Below are 24,044 nucleotides of genomic sequence, written 5' to 3' on the forward strand. Positions count from 1 at the left end.
TCTCTTAATGTTCATCTCAGAAAACGCAAAGCAAATATTTTCATCATTAGTAATTTTAAAAACTTGCCAGAGTGAAGTCAAAATACGTGCAAGCACGCAAATGCAAGACATTTTTTTCCAAATGTACCAAAGCCGCCAGACTCTGTGTTTTTTTTCCATGCTAAACCCAAAACCTCACATGGGGCAGAATGAGGAAGTGCAGGTAGACTTCACCTCCCACCCACCTTCAAGCTGGTCATCTTTTAACACATGACAGTCAACACAGCCCTGTACCACGGGTTAAGCTTTGATTGGAGGAGAGGTGCGTCTCTCACTAACAGCACCGCAAGCCTCCAGGTGCCCAGTAGGGGTCACCGTGTTTCTGGCCAGTTAATACCACTCTGCCCATTGCCTTGGTTGCCTGAATGCACCCTTGTGGGAAATCCTGGCTAGAGGTGGTTTAGTGATGTGGCCCATGCTAACAGACCTCAACCTGTACTTGAGTGAGCTGCTCAGGAGAAACCTGAAAAGTATGTATGCTTGAGAACTTAACAGGATTTGACCCCCAGAACTAGAACTAGCTCTGCTGGAGAGCCACAATGTCATCATCTGATCTGCATAGTGTCTCAGCAGTTATTGAATCTGTTGTTGATTGGGCTGAATGATTCCTAGTCCTTATCCACTGCCCATTCTCAGCAAGGCCCTGTCCCCTGGATGTCAGTGCCTTGTATACTGCTGTCCTTATGTATTGGGGTGCAACAGTAGTTTAGAACCAACTGAACCAACCAACTGTGAAAACAGGAGGAACTATACTCGCATTACAGGGATGTGGTACGTACTGCCCAGTTGTGTAGTCTAATTGGATCTCTCCAAGAAATAGCAGGACAAGATCCTTGGATTTCCAAGTAACTCTTAACAAAATGCATAAGATGATCTGTATGTCCTGCTCTCATTTGTATTCGTTTTTTTTATCAAGAGAAGAATAATTTTTTTTAGCCGATGGCAAATGGAACAAACGGTTCTCGTCAAACCAGCGCTCACATTGTAACACCAGCCCTCAAAAACTCCTCGCCCATTAGTAGTTCTTCACCACAGATGTGTTGCGTGTCAGTGGTGCCTTACAGTCGAGTCCAATCCAGACAGTTCCACATGAACGAGCCAGAGGAGTTCTCTGACCCTTCAGCAGATGAAGCCATGTATGAATGTAAACACTCCAGCCTCATGGTGGCGGGCTGTCGGAAAGGCTTGTGCTTCACATCTGGAAAGGGGCTGCTCATTCTCAAGCAGGAGTAATAAAGCCTGTGTCGCTGCAATACAACTCTTCCTTCGATTGTAAGGGCTATTAAAGCCTGTCAGCTGCATTGTTTCTGTGGCCTTTTCATCTGTTCTGGGAACCTGTAGAGGAAAACAGGGAAATTGGGTCAGGGAAATCACTCTTTTGTGTCCCCAGAAATAGTAACGTGTGCCGACTGAGAAAATACGCTGCATTTAGTTTGCATGTGCTAGCAACAAAAAGAAAATTAATATATATAAAATGAAATGTGGCTTGTTTTATTTATGTAAAGTGTGTCTTCCACAAGTAAACGCGTCTGGGCTTTTCTCTTTGCTCGTGGGAAGTGTTTTCCTCTTGTGACCATTTAGGGTTTTCACCTCACTGAAATGTAAATGTGTGCCTGGCTCCCCCTCATTGGTGTTTTGTTCTCCTTGCTTGATTGTCATGTTGCGTTGATGTTTACAACTGGATCTCCCAGTTCAGTAATTATCTGTTGAGGCAGGGTACACCGTTTCTTTGGTTAGTAAGGTCAGAATCAAGTCATTGCTGGCAAATCCACTTTAAAATCTTACAAGGATTTCACTCTGCACACTTCTTCGAAGGAGTGCTCCTTTTGCAGAATGAGTTAATTGAGTGATTATGGGACAGTTTAAGGCCTACTTCAGAAGAGAGTGACCCTCCAGTTGTAAAAACGAGGGTATGACTCGTGTTCCTCTAATGTGCCCATATTTGGTGAAGCTTAGGGGTCTGCTGGTGACTGCACTATACTTTGTGAAAATTAGCCTAGATTCATAAAACCACAGGAAAATGTAAAATATGCTTGTGATTTACATTCCAGAGCCTGTCTGCGCTGCTGTAGTATCTATTTCTGAAAACTGGATAAGATGAAATAAAAAGGGCTGAGGTACAATTTTTGCGTATTATTAATGGAATGGATAACTTAATCTTAGAGTTTATAGAGACACGGTTGAGACCCATGAGTGCTAGCAGAGCTGTAGCTCATTTTAGCTGCCATATTTGTCTGCCAGATGCTGAGTAAGATCTCATTTTTTTCATTCTGGATATAATTTTTAGTCTGGGAAGTAAGGTTGTTGTGGGGGGGTGTCAAGAATGTAGTAGGGCTTTCTTGCTTTAAAACCATTTTTTATGTGTGCGAGAACCCTTATTATAAATGCTGACATGCTCAGGCATGTAAGAAATGGAGATACCTGAGCAAATCATTTTCATGCTCTAAAATTATTTCATCTGATGTGAAAAATCCCCCAGCTTTGAATTGAGAAACATTTAGTGTCAGTGTTTTATAAGACCCTGTTTTTCCTTGATTCATGACAAATAATACAGAAACAGGAATATGAATAGCCTGGGAATGCATTGTGATTTAATGTGATAGAAGAAGTTAACACTAGATATTTTTAGCACTAATCCCTTAAAAACCATTACAAATTTCCTGATTTAAAATCAGTAGTGTACATGTTTTTTGTTTTAGACTCTTGCATTTTTTATTGTTATTTTTCCATTTCTGTATCTTTGTATTTTGCAATGCAGTAGTGGGAGGCTAGAGGTTTCTGTGTCTATTTTAATATACCGTGTGGAATGTGTTGTTCCCTCAAAAAATGATTAAGCTTTAAAGATTAAAGATAAAGAAAAGAGCTTAAAGATTACCTGAGCTGTGAAACAACATTCTGGTGTGTTATCTGTTTCCAAAAAACACTTTGCCAACACTAAACTTGCACATACAGTGTCTTTCTACCGTCTGCAGTTCAGCAATGGCTTTCTCTCCCTGAGAAGTAGGTTATTTTTAATCTTAACCTCTTTCTGACTTATTAATAGCAGCCCATAAAATCTAAAACAATTTGAGGATACGGGGCTTGATTTTCACTGCAGAATTAATCCACAGTAATACAGAATGTATGAATGGCAAACATTTGGCAGCACAATCGCTTTTATTCAAATGCCAGGTTTAGCATGGGCACACAAGCTGTAGTATAGAGCTGGGATTCTGTGGGCACACGAGCTGTAGTATAGAGCTGGTTTCTGTGGGTACACGTGCTGTAGTATAGAGCTGGGTTTCTGTGGGAACAGGAGCTGTAGTATAGAGCTGGGATTCTGTGGGCACACGAGCTGTAGTATAGAGCTGGGTTTCTGTGGGAACAGGAGCTGTAGTATAGAGCTGGTTTCTATGGGCACACGAGCTGTAGTATAGAGCTGGGATTCTGTGGGCACACGAGCTGTAGTATAGAGCTGGGTTTCTGTGGGAACAGGAGCTGTAGTATAGAGCTGGGATTCTGTGGGCACACGAGCTGTAGTATAGAGCTGGGATTCTGTGGGCACACGAGCTGTAGTATAGAGCTGGGTTTCTATGGGCGCACAAGCTGTCATATATGCTACAGCTGAGTTTCACCTGGGTCTAAATATCTTACAAGCTCAAATTGATATAGGATGTAGAAAGCTTTAACAGGATAGGAAAAGGCATGCTTCCTTTAACATCCGAATGTTGTTCTTTCTGGTAAAACAACGTTCTTAAGCAACCTTTCATTTTATTTTGTTTCATTACACACCCCTTTAGAATCCTCCCAAGAAACATGTGCATTATATAAACAAGTAGGCCTCTATTTACAACTCACAATTGTGTAACCTTTGAGTAAGAGCATAAAGAACTTTAGACTCTTTTTAAAAAAGGTTTTGACGTGCAACTTAGTCAATGAAGACAAATGGCTGATAAACAAAGACTAAGCTAAATAGCCTGACACTGTGTTGAGACTTCATTTGGGATTGTTATTTCTCAAACCCAAACAAAGCCCCAGTCCTGATTGCCTATCTCCTCTTGGCGGCGAGTGGCGTTTCTTCAGTACAGCGCAGAAAGAGTTCTTCATGGCCCTTCTCGAAAAAAGTGTCGACCGTGCTTCTTTCAGATCACCACTGCTTCCTCCGAGTCCCCAGACAGTCCAGCTCGAACCAGAAAGATTGCCAGCATAAATTCAATCGTGCTCTTTTTTTCACAGAAATAGTTTTACAAATATGCCAGTTTTTTTTAAGTGATGTTACAAAATGTCTGGGCTGCGGTATGAAGAGCTAAAGGTCTTGCATCTCTTTTTTTTACGAGGTTCAAAAGCCTTTGCAGTTTATTACTATGACACACTATAATTGCTATATTTGGCAGCCCCTAGGGTCTACTGGCAGCTTTTAATAAAGCAGGATCACAGAAATGGCCATAAAAGGCATGAGGAAAAAGAAAGCACCTGTTTTATATCTCAGAAACAGCAGCATGTCTGATAAAGGCCCAAACCTAGATTGCTGCTGCATTGGAAAGTCTCCGAACCATTAGCTGTGAATAAAGCAAACAAGAACTTGTGTAATATCCATCTTTGTGGTATATGGGGTAGATCCTGTACCATGAGTTGCAGAAGTGAGTAGCGAATCAGAGGGTGTGAGCTAGTTGATACTTCTCCTCAGGCTTCTAACACTCATCCATTGTAAATACTGGAAACTATTCAGCGTTTGCTTCGCTAAATGGGATAGGTTGCTCTCCATGTTTGTTTTCAGAATTTAAACAGGAACTGGTAAACACACCATGCAGAGAGGCCCAGGAGCCTTCTGGTGGTGGTGGGGGGGGTATTTTTTTTCCTTCCTTTCTTGGGCCGTCAGTGATTGTTCAGTTGGTTCTCCTAACGCCGCCTGCGTCAAAACAAAAAGACCCTGAGCAGAGGGATTTTAGTTTGTCGGCCTCTTACATTCAGCAGAAAAGCTGTGGAGCGAAAGATTTTTTTTGTTGTTGCCATGGAAATGAATTTTTTCATTACCATGCAGTCACCCTACAGGAAGGGCAAGCCAGAAAAGTTTCACGTTGGAACTGTTACCCTTTTTAGTGGAATAGCTGGAAAGGACCAGTTAGAATTGCACTGGTAGTTTGCCTTCCTCAGTAAACAGGCCTGTAATACATCCATTTTACATAAAAAATTGAAAGCTCTCCATTTTGTGCCTGCTATGTAGGGGTTTTGCATGAAACACAAAATGTTGACCCCTTTCACTTCTGTGAAATGCTGCCACTTTTTGACATAAATCTGTTTGTCAAGATTCAGAACATTAAATTTGTCTCACTATGATCCTGTCCTGTAAGGTTTTTCTCTGTCTGTGTTTAAGAAACTGAAGCGAAAGCAGACAACACTGCTTTAACAGCTGTTGCAATCTGTATAGTTTCTAGAGGTCGTGCACCTCGTTGAAGCGAAAGGTCCTGCATGAACCGAGTTTATCTCAGTTACGCAACACTGTGCGGAACAGGCCTCTTGGTTTCTATAAGGTTGGTGACCCTGCAACTAATCCTGATGCTCAGATAAATATAAATAGATTGAATTTAAGAAAGCTAGAGATGAAAAACCCTGATGTCTTGAACAGAAACACAATTAAAGGGGGAATGTCCTGTCTCTTTGACCTGCGCTCTATTTAAGCTGTCATGGCAGGGTTGCCGACCCCTTGTGTATACAGAGCATGAAAAGTGGAAGAAATGAAGGAAGAGTTCTATGCTGGTGTATGTGCATATGATACAGCACAACATTGTCAATATTTTTCCATACAATAAGGAGCCTGTGCTTAGAATATTCAAAATTCTGTTGAAGGTTTTAAATTTTGCTCAGGCAACTTTTAGATTCCCCGAGTATTCCATTTTATACCTGTGAGAACTGAAAACCAACTTCCTTTGAAAGCTGGAGGAAGTGCCCAACAACCAGCAGGCCAGAAGGTTAGGCTCCAGGCTGTATGATTGGTCGACTGCGCAGTGTTTGATGGGATTGGTCCTTGGCTTCCTGCGTAGTTCCAGCTGCATTGTTTCCATTCTGATGTCACAGTGCGAAACGAGGCAAGGAGTGGAAAACAAAGGCTGATTTTAGGTTCCTTCCATCGGTGGTCCTGCTGGATTGTGATTTTTTTTTTGTTCATGTCAGTAGTCGTTCTTTGCTCAGCTATTGTTATGGCAATTCTCTGGTTTTGTGAAAGTGTTATTGAGAGTTTTTGTAAAGCAATTTTCATTGTTTTTTTTTTCATTCCCGAGAGAAATAAAACATACAGTCTCCCCCACCACCACCACCACCACCACCACCACACTTTGTGGTACTTCCTCCAAATTTCCCAAAGGACCCTCGCAATAAAAAAAGTCAGGGCAGCTGTGATAGCAGTACCTGGCAAGGTTGAAGGTGACCGCGTCACTCCAGCCCCCACTGTAGGCCCCCTAGCACCACAGGACAGCTGTACAGACAGGTCCAGATCCAGCGGTGCCAGGGGAGAAAATGCAGGGGCTCCCAACATTTTTGTGCCTGGGTAGTTGAGACCAGCCAACCAGATAGGTTTCTGCATCTGCAGAATGCCAGGATTGAATTAATCATTTAGCTAGAATTACTAGTTGAGATCAGGTCATTATTAAAATAATGAACAAAAGAGATGGTACATCTTAATATCTCCATGCTGCATGGATGTCATGAACCATTGACAAAATCCATTGGCCCAAACTGAAAACAGGTGAATTGTACCAGAATGGGTATTTTATATTGATAGTTGCTTGTTCCTGCGATGACATTTACCAGCAGTCAGCAGCCTGCTGATAATAAATGGAACAATGAAATTACTTTCTTATGTGCTGGCAAGTGAAGTTATGCTGTGTCAAAATGGAAACGATTAAGTTTGTCTTATTAGTCTTGTGCTCATTCTTCCTTGTGTTCCAGCCAAGTACTCTGCCACAGGGAACGGTGAACATGAATCAGTGCACCGATGTCATCGATGCTGAGCCTAAGACTGGGCAAAAGAACGCGCTGTGCATCATAACCCCAGAACAGGAGTACTTCATCCGCGGTGAAAACAAAGAGATTATCAATGGGTAAGTAGAAACAGGCCCTCTGATGGTACAGTCCTACTAACATTACGATGTCGTTCATGGGAAAAGATACTGGTTTATTTTAAGATCCCATGACATAACTTTCTTCTTTCATAAAGTTGCTCTGTTAAGAGAGCTGGAGAGAAAGGTACAGTATCCGACTTGCTGTTGCAGCCTGCATGAATGTGTTGCTGATTATTTCTTGGGCGCACTTATTATTTCTTTCACTTTTCAAGAACGTATTTTGAATAGCATTGCAATGTGTTGAATGTCTGTCTAGAATCAAAGAAACGTCTTGCAGAACCCTGCAGCTGTTACCCAGCCTGTGTCTCGTCAGTGTGGCCAGTGTGCTCCATCGGGGGTGATTCTGCGAGTAGAGGGGCAGCAGAGAAAATGATTTTCCTTGGAGGAAGGCTTCGAAATCATATGCAGCGTGGCACTTAACTGTTCAGCACTGTCCCAGCTAAATGAACTCATGATTCATATGTTGACTCGTAGATTAGTTTCAAGGCACATAATCTGGCCCCTCCTGTTCTGCTGTTCAGAAACTCAGTGTTGTGTAATCAAAGAACGATCCTTTTCACAGCTGCTTAAAGCCTTTTCACCTCGCCAGTTCCCTCCTGTTGTACTCTTCCTGAGGTGTCTCGATCCTGTGTCCTGGGACTCTGGTCACAGTCTTGTCTTCTGGATTTTTAAGGAATTAGACATGGGCCTGGGCCTTTCCAAATTCCCAATGAAGCGGATAGACATGACCTTTGTTTTCACTCTTCTTCTCGAGAAAAAAACTATTTTCTTTGTGAAATTGAAATGTATTGAGATTATTTTATAAAATGTATTCTCACTTATGTGGTTCTCAATGTCACATACGACAAGAAAGAGAAAATTTAAAGTCTGGGTGTTCTGAATAAATGACAGTTTATGGTGATTAAAATGCTGGAATACTGTATTTATTTTTACCATTTATTTAAATTCTGTGCTTATAGTGGAAAATTAAAGTCCATTACCACATTGCTTGTCTCTTTTTAACAAGACTGCATTTGAACAGCATCCTAGCAATTGACAGTAAAAAAAGTCCCGAGTCTTTTACCCACCTTTTGTACTTCGATACCTGGAAATGAGCTTGTTTATTGTTGTTTGAGTTGTCTGAAGCCTTCAGATTCCAGTATAATTAGTGTTCCCCCTTACAGGATGAAACAGTGGAGCAGTGCGTGAAAGTGCTTTGTGATGTATCACTGTTCAGAAATGTAATCATACATTCCACCTGGCTGTCAGCAGCCTCTGTTGCAACAGCCTGTCCATTTGCATCTCATCTGACCCAGCGTTCAAATGTGTTTATCTGATGTTAATAAATATCCAAGCCTCTCCGATCGCTGTTGTCATCCAGCCAAATTAGCGTGTCTGATCGTGACTGTTTTCGTAATTAACAGGTGGCACGAACAACTCATTGTTTACCCAAAGACCAATAAGCACAACCAGAAGAAGAAACGCAAAGTGGAGCACACAACTTCACAGGTGACTTCCTCCGAGGATCCTTATTGACAGGAAGAAACAGCTGTCCTTCCCTCTGACGCAGGAAAGCTGTTTCTATTTGTGTTAAATTGGGGAGGTGGCAGAACTCTTGAAAATGGCAATGTGTAGTCCCAAATTGAGATGTCATGATTAAAACTATCAATTATCAATTTTTGGGGGATCTGGTAGTGCGTGAGCTTGATATCTTTCACGAAATGATCTGAAAGTAGAGCAGTGAAAAAGGCCAGTCTCTTATTTGTTTTGCAGCTAGGACTTCCTTTCAGCAAAGACTGGGACTGTGCTTTGTAACGTCAAATAAAGCCAAACGAGAGCTGCCCTTTATAGGAGCTTTGAAATCCCCCATTATTTTGTTTCCTTATTATTCCCCTTTTCATCATTTTCTTCAACTTTGTTATGTCAGTCTTCAGATGTTTGTTTTCTGTCCAAAAGCAACAGGAAGCATCGTCCTTGATTGTGCAGTAAAAATAAATGTCTGCCTTTGTTCAGGAGCCCGGCCCGGCAAAGGTGCCTGTGACAGGTTCTGGGATTCCAGATGCCGAGAAGGTCCCTGATTCTCGGTCGGGCATATGGCAGGAAGAGCTCCACACCGGGGAGGCCGAAGCAGTGCAGGGCTGGCCGCCATCCGACAGCGGCTCGCTCGGCCCCGCGCTGCCCCTGGGGGGTACGTAGGAAGAGCCTTCGCAGCCGCAGGCTTTCATGTCTGACTTTCTCGCTCGGTTTCCCGTTTCAGTGTCGCACTGTCTCGACAAATGTTTTCAAAAGATAATGAGCTACAATAATAAAACAGAAATACCGCTCTCACGCAGGAATTAGTTCTGCGGTATTCTGTGGGAAACATCATATTTATTTCTTTATTTTTCTGCTCGGTTTGGTTTTTGCAGAGACATTGAGGTTTCTCCCCCTGAGCCCTCACCATTCTGAAAATTTAGTTTTGGTTATTTATTGGGTTTTTTTTAGGGCTTGCAGTGAGCATAGTTTATTTTTTTCTTTACCTAAACTCTTTGAAAGGAGTCTAAAGCTGATAGGATTTCTTCAAGGTCTTTCTTTAACATTCTTGCTCTCAATGACAAAGAAACACATGTCGATGAGCAGCACGCAGTGTGCTTATTAAATGAAAACTGCTCAAGGCTCCTTACAAATATGGTCGGAGAATAAAAGCGTCCAGGTACAGCATCGGATTCTGAATGTGTGTTGAATACATTTACCCTGTGGTGGCCAGTGTATAAAGGAAACCTATTCAGTATTGTATTTTCAAAGCATTCAGTGATGATTAGCAGTGTAATTTTTTTTTTGTCACAAACTAGTACAACTATAAGCTCCATATGACATTTTTATACAGATGTGGTTACAGTAAACTTGTTTATAATAAAAATAATTTTAATCTTTAAAACTCGAATCAGTCCTAGCCAGGACTATCCAGATAATTCACAAAACCATTTGTGAACGTCTGCTGGCATTGTTGGAAAAAAAAACTGCAATAAAGATCTGTGACAGTTCCTGTTTTCAAAGACTGTAAGAACTGAGGAAATATGCAATTGTATTCAAGCGTATTTTGTCTCCATTTCCAGGGAGTGTTAGATTGTCATCTACAGCTGTGCGAATCCTCTCTTACATGTTTTTGAAAGGCATTATACTGTATGTGTTGGTGTTTAGCAAATGCACCTTCGTCCTTATCTGTGTACATTTCAGTTGCTGTCTTAATGGTGCTCTGTGATGAAGAGTCTAGATAAACCTGTGTAGTATAGGGTCTGGTGTTGGCAGTGACATTGAATCGGCCAGGTTCTTTTGTAAACACAGTTGCTTTGCACCATCTGAGGGATGTTGTTAAGGTGGGATTTGATTATATTACAGGATTCCTATGGCAACCCTGCCATTTTGAAGGCTTACTTTGAGCACTTCCTTCAGAAAGACTTACTGTGGAGTCAGAGTACAGCATAGTAAAGCACAACCTGTCACAATATCAGAAGCCACAGCAAAGCAGAGTATATAACTGTACGCAGTGAAGGTTTGGCAAGGTGCTGTGCATATTTAATCTATCATCACATAAAGGATCACCGTCATTGGTCTTCTAAATACTCATTAAGTCTTTCCATTTATGCTGGTTTAATCTTCAACTTTTGGTGTGCACAGTGAACGACTTGCTTACTGTATTATATGAATCACTTCAGTGTGTTTTAGTGTGGCCGACAAGGAATGGCAGAAAGCGGTCTAGTGGTTTTGTGTTGTATTGCAAGTAGAGCCTGAGTGCTTGGCTTGGTCCTTTCTGCTTTACTGCAGAGTAGGTTGTGCCTTTATTACAAGGAAATGAATGGTGAGTTGATTCCTGTATAAACCTATCACATGACCTGTTTCCTAAAGAACAGGATTCTAGTATGAGGTATCCTGCCAAGTCTCTACAGACCAATGATCAGCTGAACTTGAAGCAAAGCACGACATGCAGTCTGTTTCCCATGAGCAAGCAATTCCTTTGAAGAAACAGCTGTGAAATGTACCTCAACAAATGTGTGTATGAAGTGACTGAATAAAACTCCCAGATCCTGCCAGGCCCTTAAGAGCTTCTTCAGCAGGGTAGATTTGAGGGACAGAACATTGCGGTTTGGCTTCCATGTGTCTTGCTCAACCCAAGCCACTTAGCCCATTTTCCAAAATGTTCATGTTCTGCAGCTTGTCCTGCGAATACTGGAACTGGGAGGAAAAATTGATCTTGAGAAGCTAAGCGAAAATTCTAACATGGCTGTTTTGAACTCCTACGTTCTTCATAGTTTCCTTTGTTATAATACTGGTTTTCCTTTTTCTGAGTGACTTCTCTATATTGGTGTATATTGAACATCTGTGCGTTTTTCCCATCAAAGAAGAGTTTGTCCAGGCATAGCAAGTATGCTACACCTGAAGTGGCACATTAAAGATGATTTCTCCAAGGTAAAGAGATTTTGAGCACAAGGCTCTACATAATCCCTTGTAAGTGGTACCAGTTTGTGCTTAAAACTTAGGCAAAATCAGGGCAAAGAAATGTGATGAAACATACAGCAGCGTCTACACACATACCTTTGACCACGTAGTAATGGTCCAGAGCCGTATCCACTGCTCCTTGCTGCCAGAAGGACAGACACTCTCACACCCAGTTGCGGTTGTAAGCTCTCCTGTTTGTATCTTGACAGGAGAGGTGACTGCAGCAGAGCTCCACTCTGACCATGGCTCTGTGAATGGCGATGAGGTGGACCGGGGTGGAATCTCCTTCCACGCACCCCCAAGACACGACACGCAGGTTCTGTCCCCCACGGGCAGCACGTCCAGCAGGCACAGCGCCGAGCTCGGGGGCATCCCCCGGTGCCCCTCCCCGGCACAGAGCGACCCGTTCCCCTCCGGCAGCAGCCTGCTCTCCAACGGCTCCCACATCAGCGGCTCCATGAGCTCGCTGGACTCGGACGCCAGCGGGAGCACGGTCACCAGCACGGACAGTCACCATGGCGACCTGAGGGCACAGAGGACCTCGGCCCTGCTGGAGGCCTCTCGGTCCCGGAGGCACGAGGCAGAGTCCCGAAAGACAGAGAAGCGCAGAGTGCGCAGCCCAGAGCAGCCAGAAGGAGAGCCAGAGAAGAGGTAACGCCAAAAACTCGGTTTCTTGAACACTGCTTGGCATGGATTCGCTTGGAAACTGCGTTCACTGTGCTCACTAATTTCGGGGTTCACTGCGTTCACTGCGTTCACTGTGCTCACTAATTCGGTTTTCACTGTGCTCACTCATTCAGTGTGCAATGTGTTCAGTGTACTCACTAATTCAGTGGAGTTCTGCATGACAACTTTCCAGAATGACAGTGTGATTGTTTGAACAGCATATTCTTGGGAAAATAATAAACATAAAGACACTGATGAAAGACTGATGACTTGATACATGCTAAAAGCAGATTTGCAGAGGCAAGACTTTGTATTCAATAAGTTGGCTCTGTGGGAAGACGAACTGATTCATATGGCAAAAGAAAGGGAGACTCCTCTGAGAGGATCGTTGTTTCAGGTTTTGTTGATCCTGATAATTCCAAACCATTTTAATTAAAATGGCCGTTTTCTCTTGATTCAACAATTGCAAAAGTCTGGTATAGTAAGTCACACACAGGAAAATTGGGACATAAATCTGCTGTTTCAACTCTTCGTGGCAAACTGAATAATGAATTGTGAACTTCACAGAGGTACTCAACAAAGGGAAAGTGTTATTCCAGTTGGAGGGTAGTCCATGACATTTGTGCTTTCACCTCAGTAAAACCCAGTATGAGGTTGTGTTTCCCAATCAGAAAAAAAAATAGTTTAAAGAAGTATCCACTTTGTCTGAGGCACGTAACTGTTGCAGACTCCACAGGAAAGATGGAAAACTGTGGTAAACTGTAAATCTCAAATTTCACAGTGTATTAAATGTGCACTTCCTCTGGGAAATGTAGGATGGGTTTTTATTTTCTGGAGGGGGCATGGACAATTTTAACTGTGCGACAATTATATTCAGTTATGGTTTTCACCATTTAGCATGTTTAGGTCTGACAGGCCTTGTAGCATCGCTCCTATCCTGAAATTTGCTGGATACAGTGCTGACTTGTCAGGAATTCACAGGAACAATTTGCAGTGACTATGTCCGTATACAGATGTCATCCACTGAGATTCACCACTGTTGTTAAAATTGATTGTAGGATGATGAATCCACTAATAATAAATATTATTATCATCAGTATAAGTACTATTAAATACTATTGTATTGTTTAAAAGTCAGTTGCTATTGTTACCAGATTTGATATTTGACCTGCTTTGGTGAAACAGATACATAATCAGGTGCAGCTTCATTGATAATTAGGTCAGGCTGCATCACAGATTCCACTTTACATCATTAATTGGCCATTTACATGCAACAGCTGTATCTGCTTAACAGACCAGAGTTGTGGTGAATAAACAATTGAACAATTATTCGGCTTTTTGTAATATGTTTTCTTCTATCCTCATGGTTGTTTTAAAAAAAGTCCTCTGACCCATTAATTGTAAACATATAATGTGCTTATAGTTTATTAATCTCATGAAGCGAAGACGGCATGCATTCTGTTAATTTAAACATTCTTTGCGTGCACTCAGGATCCATAAGACTTTCAGTTTAAGGAGCCCTTTGCATAAAGGTCAGGCAGAATAATCTATATTTTATGGGATGCTTCAAAGAGAGCTTGAAGAGAATCTGGGGTTTATCTTTCTTAAACTAAGTCCAGAATCGCAGTTAGACTTTCTGGGTTCTCCCTAAGTTGTTCTTCTCTCTGTTCCTCTACTTCAGCTGAGTGGAATGCATATAAGTATCAAATTAAGAATGGTCGTCTAAACCGGGCTAATAAGAGAGAGAATCAGTTCATTTGTGTTAATTTTAGTTTGTGGAAGCCGTGCCATTTCAGTACCCGGCAGGCAGTAAGGAGCTGGCAGTCATGTGAGATAAATACCTCTCTGACTGTCTCGCTCGCTGCCTTTTAAGGAAGCACTGACACTGCATTGGATTCCCCAAATAAGGTCAAAAATTCAAAAAGTAATTTAATATTTCCAACTGACTCTCAGTAAACTGGATTCTTCACTTGCTTAAGAACAGCCTTAATTAAAGCAACAGTCTCTGTGTAGAGTTGCAGACTTCTGTCATGAATGATTACAAACGCTAAACACAGAAACACAAATATTTCAAGGCTACTGACTTGGTTTTGCTATAATCCACAATTCATAATCTCAGTATTGTTAACTCTTATGGTGGCTCATCTGAAAAATAAGACTGTGGTCTCTCAGATCTAAACTGATGTGTGGGTTGTTCATGTTTTGAAAGACATTCGTCTGGCTAACAGCAGGGTTTTCAGAATAATAAATAAAACTTGTCTTCTGAGAAATCCTGCAAATGACAGTCATGACAGGACAAAAAAGCTGGGAGAACTGAGCCATGAACTCTTCTGTCCGTGTTTGAGGATGTCGCTGTTTTTTCAGTAAACATGGCTGCTCGTTCAAACCTCCCTCCTTCTCCAACCAATGGCCTGACCAGTGTTTGCCTTGCAGTCGGTCCACCGTGATCGAGAAGCTGGAAGCGCTGGAGCTGGACAACGCGGAGAGGATGGAGGTGGAGGAGGAATCGGGCCGCAGCGCAGCCAGGCAGGGCAGGAGTGAGACCAGGCGGTTCCAAAGAGAGGTGAGAGCTCTGAATTGAGGCAGAACCCCAGAGTCAGTACTGCTTTATCCTATATCATCAAACCGAAGAAAATACAGTAACGCTTAAGCAGTTATAGACCGTGAGGTACTTGATTTAAGATACTGAAGGTTTACTTTCCTTTAAGATTTAGTTCCTGACGATGTTCCTTTTGATCATCTTGTCAAGAAAAGACATTGTAAATCCGATCGTGCTGCACACAGCTAGGGCGCATAGCTTCTGCCTGCTTTCTTCCTCATTTTCAAACTGGGAGTCCTAATGTGGGCTTGAGCACCAAACAGAGGTTTGATGTTTAGAACAGCAGAATGCATTAAAAATGAAAAACAAAAGTTAATCTTTTCTTCCTTTATGCGATAACTTTATTGCAAAGATCTCCCACCCTGTACCAGATCAGTAACGCAAATGTGTTCCTGGTATTTCTGAAGCGGTAGCTTAGATTGACCTGCAAGTGTTTCTGGATTGGCATTCACCAGAACTGGAGTGGGAAGAAGAGAAGAGAAAGACAAGGGAAGCACTAAGACATTCTGTGAATTTTTACTCTTTGGAAAAAGTCTGCCAGTATGAGCATACATAAGCTGGAACCAATTTCAACAACAAACTTCTAGAGGACTGGGCTCCAGTTCTGGGTGCCTGATTCCTATAGGAAGGCAGCTCAGCAGTGTAGGTGTGAGATATGTGGAAGACAGGCCTGATAACTGGTGCTGCCAGTGAAACAGGCGATCTTATCGACCACACAAGGGTGAGAGGAATCTGCTTATTAGGCAAACAGCCTCAGTGCCAGTACTGACCAACAGTCATAACTCTGGAAGTGGTCCTTGAGGTAGTTTATGGCCTTGAAGCCAGCAGTTCAGGTCTGTTTATTTTATTTCTTCTGAACTCAGTCGATCAAGTTTTTGCCAGCCACTTCCCCATCAATTTCTCCTCGTTCCATCCTTGCCCTCAGGGGAGGGTCTGCTGAAGGGGGTCCTAACAATTCTCCCCAGTCATGTATCCAAACCTCTAGACTGTCTCTAAACCTAGACTGTGACACAGAATGAACTCCTCTTGCTGCCCTTTATTTCCTCTTGACCTTGATTTATGAAGGACACAATCTTCTTTTGCTCAGGGAAGAAATATTTGTTCTTGAGTGTTCACCCATAGACCATTTTCACCAGAATGTGGTGGATTTACTATTGGCAGTTACAGATTTTAAGCATCTGAAACAAGGTGATGAAATAGTGTACTAAGTCAAATAACCATGTAGTATTTGTTGAACTGTGCTTATTTGTCAAGGAAACAACAGTCGAACATGTTTTAGCCCTCCTTGTTAAACAGGTGGTTCCTTTGTTTTGCATAATTCCAGTCTTTTTGTTCCATCCTACTGTTTCCAATCTATGGTCGGCATCAAATATAACAGTGCAGTAAACAAGACCCTCTGGAAAAAAAAAATTAATGTGCGTTGAAGCATATTAAACTGTTTTGGTCTGGGATACTCAGTTCTGAGATTGCAGACAAAGGTAATTACACACAGCTTACTAGCGTACATATAATGTCTGTGTTCATGGGCACATTTTCTTTTCTTGTAATTGCAAGGTTGTTTTTGAATTAGACATTTAAATGGAATGATTTAGATAATCTCTACTTGAATTAATAAAACACTTGAGCCACCAGGCTGTTGTAGGTCCAAGGCTGTATTGCAGTGTGAAAAACTCCCAAAACTCCCAGCCTTGGATGTTATTGTGTAGTAGACAACTACAGTCATGGTGCCTGATGGTAATACAAATTCTGTAGACATAAATACGAGTTACAGATTTTTTACAATTAAAAATGGAATGCATATGCAGAAGAATCCATCTTACAGATTTACAACTTAAAACATTCTATTTATTTTCTGTGTGCCACCTAGGTACAAAAATGCAACATGCAAAGAAACAAAATATATTATTGCACTTGAGCAGAATAATAAAAAGTCACCCCACATTTAAAAATAAGATCCAGTTTACATAAATAATGATTGTAATGGTTGCTGCTATTGAGTTTAAAGTCTTAAAGCAGATGTGCAGACCGACAGATGCTCCATTAGCACTGTCATAGCAGAGTGAGAGCTGATTTTCCATGCTGTTGTTCTGGACCCCACACTCCCAGGTTGAAGGCCAGTAAATTAAATAAATGAAGCTACAAGTATTTTAAAGTCTCTTCAGCCTTTCCTGGCTCTCAGGGGCCCTGCAGAGCCTGATGGCTGGTAATAGCAGGCGCTCTGCTTCCGTTTGTGTTTGTGGTTTTCAGTGGAGGTCAAAGTTGTGCATTGAATTAATTTCCATTCTCCTTTCTGTGGTCAAATTCCCCTGATAGTTCCACTTCCTTTTCCCACCCTATCCTGGGGAAAGCGCTTCTTCAGAAAACAAAAAAAGCCTGTTTGAAGTACTTTAAATTTGGCTTGTTTAAAGGACAGAGACAAGGGTTCATGGGGGTGTCAGAACATTCCCTCCCTCACTCTCCTGATTGAAGAGGGCAGAGAGCAATAACTGCGAGTCAGCACTGCCTGTAGCCTCCTGTCCACTGTCAGACAGGGCCTGAGGTCATTCATGCCAGAAAACACCAAACCTGAAATTACAGTCAACTTGACCAAGCTTAGCCAATCTTAAGCCCTGAATGATACAGTAGTGGAGAGGGAGGCCAGTCTCTGTGGGCTATTTTCTGAACCATTAGCAATCACAGTTGCCTTTTAGTGTTAAAAAATCCTTTTTGATGCTCCATGGACCTGGTTTATTTCTTGCCTTGTATAGAGTTGAGTCTCGTTCATTTAGAGATCTTGTACAGTCTCCGTTGTTGAACCGTGCCAACAGTTAACCAAAAGCTAGTGCTACCAGCTCTGCCAACAGTTGTTTTCTGCTGACTTAAGACATTGACTTAGCACCAGCCTGGAATGGAAGGATGTAGACAAATTTGCCCATGTTTTTGTGGGTTCTCAACCTGTCTGTTGTAATTCTTTATAAAAGTCTTGTGCTCTTGTCTCTGATTGTATCACCCCAGTGATTAAGGCTTTTAAATTGGTTACCAGTGGGATTCTGAATTTTAAAGAACCAACAATTACTTGTGAAGTCCTTCATGGATCAGGGCCTTTAGGAGCTGCTCGTTCCAGGTGATCCTCCTCATTCACAGAGATCGGAGATCACAGATTTACCAGTTGTACCCAGACACCATCTTTAATCAGTTGTGTTCAGGACTTTGAGCTGCTGCACTTTATTTCTGGAAGCAGATTTCAACTCGTAAGTTTCTTCTAGGTTTACCTTTTAAGTAATCATTGGTAACTGGAATTGGATATGCCGATAGTTTGTTTTTGATTTTGTGCAGCGCTCTGAGATGCCCCAGTACGAAGGGGTCTACACAAGAACACATTTGCACTGTGCTTGGTTATCAGAAGAGCACTGAGGCCTGAGAGTGCAGAGGAGGATTGGAACTTGTTTATGGGATTCCCATGTGCAGCTCAGCTCAGGCTTGACAGACAGCTGACCGCTGATAAACAGCCTCTATATGTACATTGTATGTCTCGCCTGTTGCCAACAGCAAAGGAGTCGTTCATTCTGCCTTTCATGTTTTGTTTCTTTCTTGAAATACCTGCCAATGCCAAGGCCCTTGTTATTGTAGGATTTTGTTTTGTAAAGGTGCTATGTTTATTAATCGTGTAGCATTTTTGTGTTATTATTTTCAGCGAATGGATAAAAAAAACCTTCAACTTCACTATGAACATCTTTTAGCCTTCCCCGGTCAAAATGTTTTTGCTGCATGTGAGGAAGGAGCTGGTGAAAGGTGGTGAAAAGACCAAGGCAAATACTTCCAACTCTTAAATTTTATTCCTTATTTTCATCACCATTTTCTCTCTGTTCCAACTGGCAGCACTACTGATTTTATGGCCCCATTAAAAGCATCTCAGTACCCACCCCTCAACGTCTAATCCTGGGCTTCTGCAAAGAACCGGACGAACAGGATCCAGTTTCTTGAGCTGTGAGCTCAGGGAGCCTGCAGCCCAGAGCAGGAGCTGGCTTTGTACCCTGGTTTCAGGAGTTTAACAAATCCAGCACCTCTCCTTATCCTGCTGTCGTCAATCGCTGTGTTTGTGTATCCCAGGGAATTCCAATTTGTGTTTCTCATTCAGCTGCTGTCTCATAGTATCTGGGTTTTAACTAACTGTCTTCTTCTAGGTCTGAATTAGGCTAAGAAGAGAGTCTGTGTTCTGTTAGATGTAAGACAGCAGAAAGTAATTACATTTTACTTACATTTTTAAGTATTGAGCATAGAATATAGAGGGAACTAGAATAAGGAAAGACCTGCCAGATATTAACAAAATTAAACTAAATAACGTCTTCAGAATAAATGCTGAAACTTACACCAGGGGGATACAAGTGGCAATGAAGAGGAGCATTAAATACTGACAACAAGAGTCACAGGGTTCCAGGAGGGATTATGTGTGTCAGGGACAAGTTACCCCACCATGCTGGGTTAGATGTGCTGGGATTCTTCAAAAAATGGATCCAAGAGATCCTCAGGTCTCCTGACAGCCAGAAAGAAACTAGTCTGGCCAAAATCCCTCTCCTCATTTGTCATCATTCTAAAGGTCTTAGTATTAGCAGTGGGACAAAAGCAGGAAGCAGGATTACACTAACTTTTGGGCCAAACATTAAAACCACTTCTCACTTTTTCGATTCCTCTTCGCTGCTGTCACTTTTCTGGCTCCTGTTTCCTGAGGAAGGTGAAGGAGGCACTGTCTTTGCTATAACACATACAAGAATAAAGGGGTTGACATTTTGTTACAGATTTGTTGGGCCTGATGTTCATTTATGCTAGAAGATTTAGTTGTTTTTGGTCATTCACAAGGCAAGTTTAGCATATTCTAAATTGCATTGCTGAAGATGTACTGTAATTGGAAAACAATTTCTAGGAGATGTCTGAAGGCTTGGGATTTGAGAAATCTTCCTTAAAATGTAGTAATTGCAGACTTGCAGACAGTAGTGTAGGGGTAAACATTGCTGCCTCTCAGCAGTGGGACCCTGATTTCAGTTCTGGGCCTGGGGTGCTATCTGGGTGGAGTTTGTATTTTCTCCCCATTTCGTGTTGGTTTCCTCCCACAGTCCAAATACATATTTGTGGATTAATTTGTTTCTGAGTAAACTGGTCCTAATGGGAGTTTATGAGCGTGTCTGTGTCTGTTTGTCTGCCCTACGATGTACTGGCGTCATGCCCAGGGTGTACCCTGCCTTGCGCCCATTGGTTGCCAGTACAAACTCCGGCTTGCCCGCGACACTTGATTTGGATGAAGCAGCTAGACATTGGTTGGAGGTTTCCCTGTCCTTCATTTGCTTGAACTGTTATTTTAAATATAGATCTTCATGTCATTCTCTGTCATTTATTCTGTGATTGAGTTGCTGCAGTGATTGGCTTTTTGCAGATGTGTCAAATTGTAAATAACCTTGAAGAATCATTTTAAATTAATTTTCTCTTCCTTTGTGTGTAAGACAGATTGCATTGTTTTTCCTTTTCTGTATTTACAGATATGTGCTGTATATGTGTGTATACAAAATTCACTCTTTATTCCTATTTGACGAAAATGCAGGTGCATAGACCAAGGCATAGCAGGAATCTCTAAATCTCTACATCTCTTGATCTCTTTTCCTTGACTATTTTTAAAAGACTGCATAGCAACATTATCACGTAATCAAAATTCTTGAGTTAGTGCAAACGTTCTTATTGAACACAAACCTCTGAAGAGCTGATAGTTTTATTGTATTGCATCAACAAGGTGCTTATTCTTATTGTTATACTGCATGGAGGGTTACTTTACAGTAAAACTGCCAGTGTACAGCTCTCTGGTGCCTCGCTGTGAGTTTGTGAGCTAGGCTCTGAATTACTGAATTGTCCCTTTCAATTTGAAATTTCAAGTGTCCTTTTCAATATGCTTCTCCTTTAGGAGCAAAAGAGAGACTCCACAAGAGGGCTCAATTTCCATCATTCCACGATTCCTCCACTGAGAAGAGCAAAATCGCTCGACAGAAGGACAACGGAATCTGTAATGACGGTAGGTCTGCTCTTTACAGTTACTGCTTGAGGCTTCCTGGTCTTGGATCTGTCCTGAGTACAGAAGGCACCGTGAGGCTATCCGAAGAAGACAGCAGCAGCTGTAGGGACTGTGTAAAATTTCCAGCCCCTCCAGAGAGCTAATACGAGCTTGTTAACCTGTGACCAGGTGTTGTGTTGCAGAGGCGGGTCTGAGGGTTATATTCCTGTATTATATAGGAATGGCACAGAGCAGAGCTGCTCTGGCTTCAGATTTGTTTTAGATTTTTTAGGTCGACTCAGAGATTGTCAACCTTTTGTTTTTCTAGTAACATTTTCATGGATAAAAGAAACAGATTTTTGTTTTAATTTTGCCATGAGCTTTTGAAAGAGTCCCTCACAAAGCTGCAGGGGTCTCTTGAAGCCTTTTCCTCTGCTTGAGCTCACTGATGCTTTCATCCACTTCAAGATGTCTAGAGTATGACATTTCTTTCAAGGAGATATTTAGTCGTTTTTATTTACCCATTCACTGTATTTAATGTTGCCAAGTGTCTTTCTTCACCTCTTAACCCTTGATGAGCTATTGCTTACATTGGCCTCAGCATTTTGAAAATTGCAAGCTCGGATCTCCCAGATGATACTTGTTTTCCAGCTTGTCTTACACTCATTGTGGCATAATTTTGTATCCACAGTTTTGCCATAGAGACATAGGCACAGCTCAGCTCAGTTTTAACCTCTTCAGGTTAAATAATAATCTGCAGGCCAATCAAGGACAGCAGGACTAAATAAATATCGCTGTGTGCCGGAGTGATGCTGTGGGCTGTGGGGTCTCTGTGTTCTGGAGTGACGCTGTGGGGTCTCTGTGTGCCGGAGTGACGCTGTGGCTGTGGGGGTCTCTGTGTGCCGGAGTGCTCCTGTGGCTGTGGGGTCTCTGTGTTCTGGAGTGATGCTGTGGCTGTGGGGTCTCTGTGTGCCGGAGTGACGCTGTGGCTGTGGGGTCTCTGTGTGCCGGAGTGACGCTGTGGCTGTTGGGGTCTCTGTGTACCTGAGTGGTGCTGTGGCTGTGGGGTCTCTGTGTTCTGGAGTGACGCTGTGGGGTCTCTGTGTGCCGGAGTGACGCTGTGGCTGTGGGGGTCTCTGTGTGCCGGAGTGCTCCTGTGGCTGTGGGGTCTCTGTGTTCTGGAGTGATGCTGTGGCTGTGGGGTCTCTGTGTGCCGGAGTGACGCTGTGGCTGTTGGGGTCTCTGTGTGCCGGAGTGACGCTGTGGCTGTGGGGTCTCTGTGTGCCGGAGTGACGCTGTGGCTGTTGGGGTCTCTGTGTGCCGGAGTGCTCCTGTGGCTGTGGGGTCTCTGTGTACCTGAGTGATGCTGTGGCTGTGGGGTCTCTGTGTACCTGAGTGATGCTGTGGCTGTGGGGTCTCTGTGTGCCGGAGTGACGCTGTGGCTGTTGGGGTCTCTGTGTTCTGGAGTGATGCTGTGGCTGTGGGGTCTCTGTGTGCCGGAGTGGCGCTGTGGCTGTGTAGTCTATGTGTTCTGGAGTGATGCTGTGGCTGTGGGGTCTCTGTGTGCCGGAGTGACGCTGTGGGGGTCTCTGTGTGCCGGAGTGATGCTGTGGCTGTTGGGGTCTCTGTGTGCCGGAGTGGTGCTGTGGCTGTGGGGTCTCTGTGTGCCGGAGTGACGCTGTGGCTGTGGGGTCTCTGTGTGCCGGAGTGACGCTGTGGCTGTGGGGTCTCTGTGTTCCGAAGTGACGCTGTGGCTGTGGGGTCTCTGTGTGCCGGAGTGACGCTGTGGCTGTGGGGTCTCTGTGTGCCGGAGTGACGCTGTGGGGTCTCTGTGTGCCGGAGTGGCGCTGTGGCTGTGTAGTCTATGTGTTCTGGAGTGATGCTGTGGCAGTGGGGTTTTCCGATTACAAGTCCAGAACCCTGACTACAGTGCCACACTGCAGCCAAAATACTTATGTTTCTGGCTGGACCAGACTGAATGACACCATACATAGAAAAAGTGCTTAGTGTGACCTCTAGCTTAACAGCTTATTTTAATTTAAAGTATAGATTCTTCCTCTCTCCCTTCTTGTTGAGCAGGCAAGGCTTATCGGAGCTATGAAATATCAAAAGCAGTTATGTAGGTATTGTCAGCACCATAGAATATGTTAATTTTTGTAATCTGTGATGTTAATTGTACTAAGCAGTATATGAGATATTCTTAAGTTAACTTGAGGTTAGATATCACTTGCATTTGAATTTTTGATGTTTTTAAAGTATTTAATAACTAATCAGTTAAAAGTGATAAATATTTTTTCAATTTATTTGTACTGGTTTGTTGCTGCCCTCAACTATGATGAATTTAAAGTCAACAGACCAAATATTTCACTTGTGCAAATAGTCAGAAACCAGCATCTGCTAAATAAAGATGCATCATCTGTCCCATAGGGATAGTTGAATAAGAATAGGCCAGTGTTTTATGGCTTAGTCAAGCAGGGCAGTGGGGACTCATTTGATCTGCCCTTTTTATAATAATTTTAACTGCCAAGATTGTATTTTTGAATGAAAGAGCCACACTGTGTTACATGACACCCGTATTTGACTGGTCTACAGTTTCTGCTTGGTTCTGCAATGGAATAACCAACATGCCCTACTTATCTTGTGTTCCTGTGATATCTATTCTTAAGAACATGGGACCCCTAAAATCCTTCTACATGCCGGAGGGCGCTGTACAAATCTCTCTCCCAGGTCATTTCTGCATCCTTCATCTTTTTGTTCATAATTCCGTGCCTTGTTGAGTCTGACCGTGTGTCGGTGGGTATGCTTGTGTGGCAGTTTCTTTGCTTTAAGGAATTTACACTTCACTTTACAAATTCACTTTAACTCACAATCAACCCAGCGAATTCCTTCAGGGACCTGTCCATGTTTCGTCCACTGGAAGCTGCATTATGTTGTGTTGACACTACTGAATGACACCAGCAAATTGGGTTGTGGATTGGAGTGGAAACCGAATGGTTTGGCATGCTGAGTGGTTTTCGTATTACTTTATACTTTTTTCTCAAGGCATCAGCCAGCTCACTACAGTTTATTTCACCTGTTTGTTCCTGCTGTTTCTCAGGTGCTCCTTTTCTGTTTTGATTTGTGTGCCTTATTGTATAGCTGTTCCAGGAAATGTATGGGAGGGAGCTCAGTAGCA

The 24,044-nt window shown here is 42.7% G+C and overlaps 1 protein-coding gene across 3 annotated transcripts in view; it reads left to right on the forward strand.

The window, feature by feature from the left end:
* The window catches only part of mpripb (myosin phosphatase Rho interacting protein b), a 76,523-nt gene that overhangs the window by 19,231 nt on the left and 33,248 nt on the right, over positions 1-24,044 (forward strand). For all 3 annotated transcript variants that reach the window (XM_088927493.1, XM_088927492.1, XM_088927495.1), the window contains exons 4-9: positions 6,964-7,115; positions 8,540-8,624; positions 9,129-9,303; positions 11,801-12,242; positions 14,691-14,820; positions 20,783-20,890. In XM_088927493.1, coding sequence (XP_088783619.1) covers positions 6,964-7,115; positions 8,540-8,624; positions 9,129-9,303; positions 11,801-12,242; positions 14,691-14,820; positions 20,783-20,890 — 1,092 coding nt within the window. The remainder of the gene's footprint in view (positions 1-6,963; positions 7,116-8,539; positions 8,625-9,128; positions 9,304-11,800; positions 12,243-14,690; positions 14,821-20,782; positions 20,891-24,044) is intronic.

This window comes from Atractosteus spatula, chromosome 11 (genome assembly GCF_055471065.1).
Source record: "Atractosteus spatula isolate fAtrSpa1 chromosome 11, fAtrSpa1.hap1, whole genome shotgun sequence".
Classification (NCBI taxonomy): domain Eukaryota; kingdom Metazoa; phylum Chordata; class Actinopteri; order Semionotiformes; family Lepisosteidae; genus Atractosteus; species Atractosteus spatula.